This window comes from Egretta garzetta, unplaced genomic scaffold, assembly GCF_000687185.1.
Source record: "Egretta garzetta isolate BGI_Z169 unplaced genomic scaffold, ASM68718v1 scaffold365, whole genome shotgun sequence".
NCBI classification, from domain to species: Eukaryota; Metazoa; Chordata; class Aves; order Pelecaniformes; family Ardeidae; genus Egretta; species Egretta garzetta.
In genome coordinates, this window is record NW_009259602.1 from 2,113,065 (window position 1) to 2,124,748 (window position 11,684).

The 11,684-nt window shown below is 51.9% G+C and overlaps 1 protein-coding gene across 1 annotated transcript in view; it reads left to right on the forward strand.

Moving 5' to 3' along the window:
- The window catches only part of GRIK4 (glutamate ionotropic receptor kainate type subunit 4), a 139,663-nt gene that overhangs the window by 109,720 nt on the left and 18,259 nt on the right, over positions 1-11,684 (forward strand). Inside the window, exons 10-12 of the mRNA XM_009638429.1 lie at positions 844-951; positions 2,008-2,211; positions 11,122-11,235. Of these exons, the coding sequence (XP_009636724.1) occupies positions 844-951; positions 2,008-2,211; positions 11,122-11,235 (426 nt within the window). The remainder of the gene's footprint in view (positions 1-843; positions 952-2,007; positions 2,212-11,121; positions 11,236-11,684) is intronic.

Here is an 11,684-nt window from a genome sequence, read left to right on the forward strand (position 1 = left end):
GGAATGCCGTCTCCCCATGTCTGGGTTTTCACGGTGAAATCACGAGACTTCAGCACTTCGTGAAGTTCTTCTGAGCTGTGTCTGTGACACGCGGTGCCCGTGTGAAGAGCTCGGCCTCACCAAGCCTGGGTGTAGCACGGACCCTGCAGCGTCTGCGGGTGGTTGGGTCACTGTGGGATGGTGCAGGCAAGCCGAACCAAACCCCGCAGCGTTGCCTTTCCAGCAGCCTCCCGTGAAGCGCCTCTGCGCCCTGTCCCCTTTAGGAGCTGACCTCTAGAGAACTGAGGAGGTGAAGGGGTCAGCCAAAATGCGCCAGGTTGGGAGCAATGACCGAGCCTTTGTCCCGCGGCCATGACCTAGCTGCCATGCCTCAGTGCGAGGGATGGCAGAGCCTCCCAGCCACACCACGCGGGGTGTGGGGATGAGCTTGCAGGTTTGGCTGTGTGGGGGCTGCGGGGTAAGACAGACCCATCTTGGTGGCATCTGGGGACAAGGCAGAAGGTGGCTCGGCTGCTGCAAGCCCCAGGTAGCTGCCCACTGCACGGCCTTCTGCTGGTGCGGGGCTTTGCCGCAACTGCAGGGGGGGTGCGTGGGAAGGCAGTGCCCGCCACGAGCAGGGACAGGTTTTTGGCGTGGTCGTGCAGGTGGGGGGGGCCAGCGCTGTGCACCGGTGGGTTAATCGCTCTGCCGGCCCATTGTGGGGGTGCAGTGTGAAGGTAATGGAGCATTCATAAACACCTCTTCCAGGGCCAGCTCGAGGGTTGTCAGTCACCAGAGCCATATGGCGGGTGTGTACAGTAATTTGCCCTGTAAATTCCCTTATTGTGCTGTTTATCGCTCCAGATCGGCCACTGGCACGTTTCTGAAGGACTCAGCATGGACAACAGGATCTTCTCCTCCAACATATCAGACAGTCTGTTCAACACCACACTCATTGTCACCACCATCCTGGTAAGTGAGGGGGTCACCTACAGTTCCCATTAGCTCTTTGCCAGCCCAGCGCTTAGGGGTGTCAATCAGCTAGAATATTATTCCCTCTTCCTACCCCCCTCGGCCCCCAGCGTGCAGCATCGCACACTGATTTCATAAAGAACAGACGATCAAATCTCTAATTACAGCACTGAGGACAATTCATGACAGTGTAATTAAACTCAAGTTGATGTTTCATATGGAAATGATATTTGATGAGTTCAGAAGCAGCTGGGGAGAGGGCTGGGATGGGGATAAGTTGCCATTTTACATTCATCTCTGAATGATGTTCTTGTTTTGCATACAGCTGGTAAGTTGGAAGGGACAGTTGTCCCTTCTACCCATAAAATTACTGAAATTGGCCAAGATGGGTACAACTTTTATGAACTAAGACTTCACATCTACAGGCGCCACGTCTACAGGCACCACTGTCCTTGTTCAACAAATCCCCCTTCCAGGTGCTGCCTGTCCCATGGTTTTTTTTCTAGTGCCTCTGCTCCTTCCTTAAAGACACTCAAAATCCTGAAGAACTCTGGGCGCTATTTCCTCATGTTCCACAAAGTTTCTTGAAAAGGGGAACAAACTGGAGAAGTGTCTATATGCCAAGAGAGGCTGGGATCTATATGTCTTGCCATAACTCGGAGCAGTTACTGGGCTGCTCTGGCATATGCCAGTTGGAAACAGCCCACAAAGCATGATCCCTTAGCTCTGCTTCATATCCTCCACTGGGATTTATCTGCTGCACCTCCAGCCCATCCCTGACACAGCAGGGGCCAATGAATACCAGTGTAGAAACAGCTCTGCTAGCTGTGCACCACTTTGGGTTTCCAAGTGAGCAAACCAGCTTTCTGTATCTCTTATACCCTTGTCAAGAGGGTATGTATCGGGACAGGAGGTTGGCTTGGGTGCCCCTTACCAGAGCCTCTGCCATCCCAGTGCTGCCAGGGAGCCCATTGCCCTCTCTGCCCTGTGCTCGGCGCCGTGCTGGTGGGATGCCTCGGCTAAGATGGGAATGACAGCTGCCCAGTTTCAATGCAGGAAAACCCTTACTTAATGCTGAAGTGGAACCATCAGGAGCTGGAAGGCAACGACCGCTACGAGGGCTTCTGCGTGGACATGCTGAAGGAGCTGGCAGAGATCCTGCGTTTCAACTATAAGATCCACCTCGTTGGCGATGGTGTGTATGGAGTCCCTGAGGCAAACGGCACGTGGACAGGGATGGTCGGGGAGCTGATTGCTCGGGTAAGTGAATTAGCTGCTCTTTTTAACTGTGCTCTAGTGGGACTTGGCAATGAAAAGCCCTGATGCTTTATTAAGTGCTCCAGGATGATAAAGACGGATGGGGCTTTTAGTCCACTTGTGAGACTTTGACCAGAAGATCTCCATTTAATGTGTTCTCCCAACAGCAAATGTATTTGTTGTGTCAATGTGACAGTGTGCAAAGTAGTCAGAGTGGGAGTTAGGGCTTTGTTGGAAGCGAGGTCTGGGTCCCTGTGTAAGAGCTTGATACAGAATGGATTTTTTTTGTTTTTTCCCCCCGGTGGAAAAATTAATGAAGACTTGAAACAGGAAAATATGCAGGCTCTGGCAGGGGTCGGTAGAGCTGAAAAAACCTTACAAACCCACACTGTTTGGGAGGGAAGAAAGTAAGAATCACATTTCTACCCCAAAAAGTTTTGGCGGATTCATTTCAGCTCCTTGACTTTGAGCATTGTTTTTGGAGAGGAACATCTTTTGTTTGCGTGAAGTGCGTGGATCGAGATCGTTCCGTGGCTCTGTTGGGCGGTGTTGCTGCACAGCAGCTAGACTGAAAGCTGAATGCTTTTGCTGGGTTTGACAACACTTCTGCGTACACGTGTGCTCAGTCAGCCTCTACCCCCCTCCCTGCTCTTTGTTTTCCTCCGCAGCTAAAGGTAGTCCTTCCCCAGGGATCCTGAAGCTTAAATACAGTTCATGAAATGCTCCGAGATCCTTAGTAAAATAGGCTTAGCCAAAGCTAACATTGAGACTGATGTTGTTTAAACCAATACTTCCTTGTTCACCGATTTCTACCCTGCCTTGTTATTAGGGAAGCACCTGTGAGAAGCCAGCAACAGTTTCTCAGCTGGTGGCAAATCCACAGTGAGGTGTATTTATGATTATCCATGCTGCTGCATGAGAGGAGCCCCTGAGCCACCCCATCATTATCCTCACAACAGTGGCACGTCCCTCCTGCAAAGCGGAGGAACGAGAGCCCGAATCCATCCCCTGTGGCTCCAGGCAGGGGTCCGGGGCTCCAGCCGCAGCTTTCCTCCCTGCTGCACGAGCAAGCATCTCTAGAAGATGCCCACCCACATCTGTCTGCTGCTTCCCCAGATGGTGAAGGGGACCTGGCTGACACTCATCCTACCCACCTTAGGAGCCTCAACCGAGTGTCTGAAGTCAGGAGGGACAACTCCAGGTCTAAAAGATTTGCTGAGGGTCAGGGACAGGGCACGGTATGGACTGGACATCCCTCCTGAGCTAGCACCCTGTCTCCTGGGTCACCCTTCCCCAGCGGAGCAACAGCTCTTGATGCCAGCTGAGATCCTACCTCCATCTGCTTCTTCTAAAGAGCCTTCTGCACGGTTGTTTGCAAATGCTCTGGGCTATTGGCATAGTTTTTATACATATCTGTGTGTGTATATATACACACACGCACACAATTACAGTTCTGCAACGTTTCTTTTGGGAGGCAGGCAGGAAGGCGCAGGGAGCAGCATGTGATCTATGCAAACAAAGGATGGGAACAGCCATCAAATTTTTGGCCTACTAACCTTGGCAGTGCCTCTCCATTAAATAGGAGCTTCTGGAGGGGTTTTTTTCTTTAGTGATGAGTGTTTTAACTTCATCTTCACGTAGAAACCATTTGTTTCTTCTGCAGCTCGAGCCTTATTTAGGAGGATTTTTACTTCTGCTTCAGCAAAGCCTGTGTGAGGCTGAATTGAATATTGGAGAAGAGAAAAAGCTTTCTCTGCTTTGCTCTTCCTGGGGCCTTTAGAGGCTTCATAATGGTTTCAGGGAGTTTTTGATCAGTCCCAGGGACCGGTATTTTGGGTCAGGTCAGCCAGGGCAGATCTGGCCACATGCATGCTGTTGTGCTTATTCAGGGCCACTTGGGACACTGCTTTCTGAGGTCATTTCAGAGCCCAAGGGGTTCCTCTCCTCCCTTGACAGTCAGCCCTCAAGGGGTTTGCCCTCGGTTCCAGCCCCTTGTTCATTCCCTGTACACTTCAGGACCACTCAAAGCTGAAGAGCCAAAAGATCCTATGTTGGGCACACCGTTGCTCTTTCAGCGGATTTATTTCTTGGGCACTTTTCTCCATACAGCCTTTAGCACAGAGGGGGCATTAGTTGGGACACAAACCTGTCACATGGGTCAAAACTCCCCAAATCCTCCCCAAGATAAAAGCTCTGTGCCCAGCTCTGTGCAGTGCTGTATTATCATAGGAACCCGATTCCTTCTTGACCCTGATCAGCTGTCAGAAAGTGAGGTTTGATTCACATGCACTTAGTGTGCAGGACCAGAAGGTCAGAAAATTATCCAGCCCCATGCGATACCTTTCCAGTATTTTTTTTTGTCTCTGTAACACCCCCCGGCACTGAATCTCCTCAGAGCGACTATAGGCTATATGGGAAAAATGTTTCATTGTATTGCTTCTAAATGAACTAGCTATTGATTTATTCTTAAGTGCTGAAAATTCTATTACAGCTAATTATGCACTATGATATGATTGAGAAGGATGCCATATAAACATAAATTTGTTGTTGACCCAAATTCACCAGTACATATCTTATTGACCTGCTCAGAAAACTAATTAAGAGCTAAGGAAGAGGGGGACCGGGATGGCTTGGGGGGTTAGTGGAAGAGCTGTAGAGACTCCTGTGTCGAGGTCAGCAGTCTGACTTGTCGTCGGATCAGGAAACCTGTGAACTTTGTGATCAGCCGGTGGAGATTTGGCTCGGGAGAAATCGCTTGGAAGGACTCAAGCCCATTCCTTAGCAAAAGATGTCACAAACTCAGAAAATGTTGAGCTAATTGGTCCCTCTGTGCACGCAGGGCAGGGAGGCTGAACACCCTGCTCATTCCTTGAGTGAGCAGGGGAGTAAAGCTGCTCTCTGGCCGGGGCATATTTCCCTTGTTAGCTTTGTCAGCTCTGGCACAGGCAACCAGAGTCTCCAGCGGTTCGGCTGACACCGCACACGTGTGCTATCCGTAACAAGCAAACAGGGGGGAACAGCAAATCTTCCTGTCTCCTGGCTTTTGGCGTCAGAGCCTTAGAGGACAATAGGGCTGGAAGAATTACGTCTCGCTCCTTCCCGCTGCAGTACAGTCTCTGGCTCAGAGGCCCTGATGGTTGTCTGGTCTTCCCTTTCTCTCTCCCCCCAGCACCTCCCCGTAGCCGAAACGAGTTCGCTAGCCTGGTACAAGCCAATGAATGTACTTTCAAGGCAACGTGACAGCTTTTTCCTTGTTCTGCCATGCCTGTGTTTGCTGTCTTGGTAGCGTAGTGCCGTGGTGGCTGTGCTCAGTGCCTGTACATCGGCTCCCAGCGAGCTGTCAGTGCTCAGCTCCCTTGCTCCTCCCTGAGGAGATGGGCTTATGTCTGAGAGGTCCCTCAGCAACAGTTCCTGAATTTACCCGTCTCGGGAATGCCCTGGAGAATAGAGCTGAGCTAAGAAGAGATGGTGCGGTTTGGTTTTGCCAGGAAGCTTTGTTGGCAGGAATCTGATGCTGCAGTTCTGCTATAAGATCTCCGAGAAACTTCCCTGTGACGCGGCCGGGATCAGTACCCTGCCAGGCTGGGTGCCAGCGCTAGGTGATGGTCCCCTCTGCAGAGGAGCCGGCCCGCTCGCCTGCGGCAGGGTGCAGGGGATGGGAAGGATAAAGCAGCCCTGGCAGGAGCACGCTCCATGCAGACTGACATGTGTGCTGTGCACCTTGCACCAGCTGCCCAGGCTTCCTTCAGCATTGTTTAAATAATATATCGCCTTTGGAGATGGTAACACAGCAGATCCATGAGTATTTCCAGGGCAAGCGTGTTTGGGCGAGGCAGATGCTGCTGTAGAAGTCATGGAGTGAAGGAGGAGTGAGGAGCGGGTGATTGGGGACAGCAAGCTCCTGCTCTTCCCTTCTGCCCAGGATCATTTGGGGAGTGAGATGCTGTGAAATAATGCTAGATCTTTGGTATCCAGGTCAGTGGTTTGAATCTGGCTGGGATCAGTGGTGGGCAAAGCTCTTTTTAAAGTGGGGGAGATGAAGTTGTCCATCTCATGGAAGGGTCTGGCCTCAGGACCAGCAACACCAAGAACTAAGAGGACCTTAAAGTTTTGGGGTGATAGTTTTTCCAGCTTCCTTGCTGGTGACCAGGTGGTGCTTTACAATCAGAAGCCCTCTCCCTCCAACTGCTCCAAAGATGGGGAATGGCAGGAAGGGGAAAGGAAGGAGAAGATATTTCAAAATTGGCAGAGTCCTGCTCTCCGCTCGGCAGTGGGTGTTGGTGTTCGGTGAGAAAAGCTGTGCGTGGGCGAAGGGAGGGAGGGGGAGTCTGTTTGCACGCCATCGCGCTGGCAAGTGTGACACGGGGGGGCTTGAGGGGGAGTGGGGAAGTGAGAGAGCGTGGGTTGTTGAGCAAACACAGCGAAGGTACGGGCAGAGGTTTGCGTCGCGCTGCTGATTTTGCCAAAATTGCACGCAAGATGCTGGGTGCAGTGTGAGCTGGCTAGGTCTCGCTCCTGTTCCCTGCAGGCTCAGGGTCCCCCATGGTGCTTCACCTTCACTGGCTTTTGCCACAGGCACGTTGAACACCTGGCACAGGCTTTTTCCTCCCCGCTTTGAGGTAGTCCAGGTGAAGAAACACAAGTGAAGGCAGACTTGAGGCTGACATCTGCACTGATTGCTGGTCATCCCATCCCTGACCGTGGCTTAAATGGAGGGCTGCGGCCTCCAGGGCTTTCAGGCTGTCACTTTTCATATGGCAGAACTCAGGTTCATCCTTAAAAAAAAAAATAAACAACCCCAAACACCAGTTTTGAGTGACCCTCATCTGGCCCTGCTTTTTAAATGCGAGAATATGCATCCGAGTGCACAACCTGGCTGCTGCTCGCTCCAGCAGGAAGCGCCGTACAACCCGAAATAGCTCCTGTCAGATCGGATGGGCAGCTGGAGCAGAAGCAGTCAGTACATTGATCTGGCGGCTAAGCCGCACCCATGGCGCCAGGGGACAGATCTGCAGATGCAGAGAGACTGCTCTGTCATTGCCGCGGCGGTTCGGGAGGCGCTGCCCGGGGGGGCAGAACCCAAACTGCCATGCACGGAATAGCAGAGACTGGAGGGGACCTCTGGAGATCATCCAGACCGACCCCCTGTGCAAAGCAGGGTCACCTCCAGCCGGGTGCTCAGTACCGAATCCGGCAGCAGCAGCGCTGATGCTGACGGGCCTGCAGTGGGGGTAACGGCTGGTGGCTCCTGAAGGTTGAACACCAATTTCAGCTTTCTAGAAGGCCCTCCAAGCATGGGGGCAGTGTAAGAAATAGCTTTCCCTGACCGTGGCCACGCTGTCGGTGCTCTGTGGGCAGCGCTGGTGAGAAGGGTGCTCTCGTATGCACCCTGGGGACATAGCATCCGAGGTGCTGTTCCAAGTCAGGGACTCCTGCTCCTGAAAGAAACCCCAGCCTTGTGCACCCAGAGCTGTCCTTCAGGCTTGTTCTCCCTGTGTTGGACACAGGGACAGCCCAAAGCCTTACGCCACTTGGACCTTCTCACTGTGGGTTTTTTTCCGTAGCTTGACAGGAGGTTGTGAATCTCTGCGGGGCTGGAGCAGGGCCAGTCTGCCGGCCGGTCCCCAGTGCCGGGGGTGGCTTTGGCGGGATCCTCTCTGCCCGGGCTGAGGACTGACGTCAGGCCCCATTCATCACCATTAGCGCCGAGATGAGCCTTGTCAGCATCTGCAGCGAGGAGGCGGCCGCCTCCTCCGGACTGGCAGTCCCTGCAATTTGCTTCTTAAGGCTGCTTAATTGTTGTTCCTCTTCAGGAGCCCGGCTCAGCCCCCGTGTTTAACATCCTTCCCAGTGGCAGGGGGAGCCTGTCTGCTAATGCAGGCAGATCCCACGGTTAACGCCAGGTACAGTGGTGGCAGCTCATGCTTTTATCTCAGACACCAGCCCACCTGGGCTTCCTCTTGCCTAGCAAGAGTTTGGCCTTGTTTAAGCAGTGTTTGGTTAAAAGAAGTGTCTGTCTCTATTCCCAAAATGCTCTGGGTCTTTTCCTAAGCCTATTTCATGCTGACATTTATAGCTGCAACTGTGCTGGAAGGATGAAAATCAAAGTGTTTTCCCCCTCTTCCCCCCATCCTTTGCCTCCTGTTTTCCCTCTCCCCAGGGCGCGGTTGTGGACAGTGCAGAAGCACAAAGCAAAATCCATTTCTTCCCCCAGTGCGTTGTTTAGCCTATAAAGCACCAGCTCCTATCCGTGCTCAGGGGCGAGGGCTGGAGAGCACCTGGGTTTGCAGAGCCCCTCTGTAACTGAGGTACGCTGACCTCAGTGAATCACAAGAAGTTTTGGGAACATCAGGAAGCAAAGCTGAAAGCATGAAGTGGATGATATTCAGGCAGAGAATAGATTGCATGCCATTCCCAGATCAAAGTTTATTGCTGTTTTAACTTGCATGACTTCTGAGCCTGCAGAGAGAGAGTCTTTGACAGACCACAGCCCCAGCTAAAGCCGCGAGGGGCCGGGTCTCTGCTGCAGGGAGCTCTGGCACCGGAGAAGGCAGATGTGCACAGGTTAGAGCGGGCTGTGAGCTGCTGTAGCTCTGATGCTGCCAGAAGTCCTGAAGGGACTCAAGTTGACCAGGCAGGGAATGAGCAGAAGGAAATCAACTCTAATGGAATGGCAGGACCCTCTGGAGACGAGAGAAGGGACCTAGGCACAAAACCTGTGTGCCTGGGGAAGGCAGCGCTGCTGCGCTGAGTTTCTGCTCCGTAGGCAACAGGAGGGGGATGGATTTGCATTATATTTTGCGTAGGGAAGAGCAGCTTTCAAGATGTTGCTGCCTACAGGATCTGGAAGGGTCCCAAAGGACCATAGTTGGGGGAATAACTGGAGTGCATAAGATTCCCTGACGACCTCTGCGTCCCACCCCTGGGAGGGTGGGGGCAGGCGAGGGATGGTGACTTAGCTGGGTAAGCCTGGGGGCTGCGCTGCTCCTTTCAGCAGCACCTTTGTATTGGCCTCTGGATAGGAGTGGAAATGTCCTTAGAGCTTTTGCATGAAACACCTTTGATGTGGCGTACTTACCATCTATTTAGTCTACAGCCTTGCTGGTAGAATTGTATTAAGTTTGGAGAACCAGGAGAAGAAATCTGCTGTTAGAATAATCTGTGTCTTCATGAGAGGCTCTGCTGGGAGAGCTCTCCCCAGGACAATAGTACCTGCAAACCCTTTTAAGTATAGACAAGAGAGGTTTGGGAAGCTTTAGACTTCCCTGGCAGATAAAATTTCTCACATGCCACGTTCCACAGATGAACTGATCCCATCTTAGTAATCTGCTGGTGTTTACATAGGGCTCAAGTGCTCACACACCATGTTGTGATTATTGGTGCCTTTCAAAAACCCTGTGGGTAAATGTCTGGCTAGGCAGAAATCCTCCCTAGCTCATCATTCATTCCAGCCTGAACCTCCTAGGAATCTGTAATAGCTGCTTGGAAACAATCGCAGAAATCTGACACTGGGCTTGTCCAATAAAGCAGTCCTGCATGGACTGTGAAATATCCCCTTCCCCATGACCCCCCTTACTGGGCAGGCTTGCAGATCACCTTGCCTTTCTTTTCCTTTTCCTTCTTCCTATGGGCTCCAGCAGTGCTGCTCTTCACTCCTGCAGCTCCAGCCTTCCCCTGGCCCATCCTCCCTGCCTGCCTTTAACTGGGCAAGTCTGTTGGGGGCAGAGAGGGGGGGAAGACCCCCCGGCAAACCTCTGCCAGGAGGTGATTAGTCCCCATTCTCTTAGGAAAATAAAGCAAGAGCAGCAGGGTCCGAGAGCATGGTAAGAGTGATGCACCCACAAATTTGCCTTTGTGCGGCGCATTTACAGCTAGCACATGGATCCAGGGAGATAAGCTGCATATTTTACTGGGTCTTGGGGCCTGATGGCGCCTTGGCTTCTGCACAAACCTTATGAAACTCAGGGATGACAAGTGCAAATAGCTTTTCTTTTTCCCCCTTCTCTTTTTCCACTTGCATAATCATCATCCTGCAAAGCAGGCAAACAAATGTATAAGGGAATGGAGGAGGTTTCATTTTTACAGAAAGCAATTACAGACATTAAAAGAGCTATAGTAATAAAAATAATATTTAAAATTCAAATCCCTTATCTATATTACAAGGGTATTAACATTGGAAGAAATTATTTTTATTTTTTTTCCCCCTAATCTCATTTGCTTTGCAAGTCAATCTGGAAATTTTTATGCCAGTCCTCTGAATTTTGCTGGAGACCAATCTGCAATTTTGGAAGTCTGGGGTTGGCAGGCTTGTAAACTCCATGACTCAGGGTACGGGGGTGCTGCTGCTGCGTTGTTATGCTTTCCTACCTATGGCGCTTGCAAGTAACAGCCTTGTCTGGAAGCTGTTTTGCCAGATCTTAAAGCATCCAACGAATAGAAATGGCAATGGGGCTGTGCGCACTTGTGGGCTGGGGCTGCCGTTTCGTTCTGTTCGCTGTTAGTCCAGCTCCTAGCACAGCGGGCTCCCCACTGGGAGCTTTGAGCTTTTCCAACCTGTAAGTATGGAGATAGAAACGCCCAGGTGAGGAAAGGAAAAGTGCGGGGAATGGTCTGGAGCACAAGGTGGGATAAAGTTTGGAGTGCGTTTGAGCAGGGCTTATGTGAAACCCACCCGGGTTTGAGGGGTGCAGGAGCACAGTCCGAACTAGTGGACATCACCAGTAAAACTCCTGTGGCTTCTACCGAGCCTGGGTTTTGCCTTGCAGCAAATGCATCCTGCCCCAGAAAGACGGGGCATCCATCTTCCCGGAGCAGGTGTCTTGCATGGCCCTGGACACGGCTTTGCCACTTTCCCTGCCCTGTGCTGTTCCCAGGCTCAGGGACCTGATCTTCTCTGCTCTCCTTTCTCTCCAGAAAGCCGATTTGGCCGTGGCGGGGCTGACGATTACGGCGGAGCGGGAGAAGGTGATTGATTTCTCTAAGCCATTCATGACTTTGGGAATTAGCATTCTCTACCGAGTTCATATGGTAAGAGACTTATTTTATAACCATTTATGTCCCTCCATTATTTGCATGCAAACGTGCCTAGCTATAGAAGAAAAACAAATGAGACTTAAAAATATTTTGGTTTCTTATTCAAACGCAAATGTGCTTGACCTTTATTTCCTTCCTTTCACTGTCTTTCTGCCTTGTGTCAGCTTGGTGGGTTTGATTCCCATTGCTCGACCCCCCCAGCCCTGTTGGCTCCCCTTCCCCATCCTCCCCGGGCACACGGCACTTCCAGGCATGGTGGGGGCCACGAGCAGAGCCCTGTCAGACCAGTGCTACCAGGGGAAGCGTGGGTAGCTGTCAGCTTGTCTGGTTCCACTTCAGGATGGCTTTAGCGTGGCTTTGAGCCCGCTGTGGTGAGGTGTGCTAAGGGCAGGCTCGGCTGGATGGGCGCAGCAAAGCTGGCGTGGAGGCACCATCCATGGGCA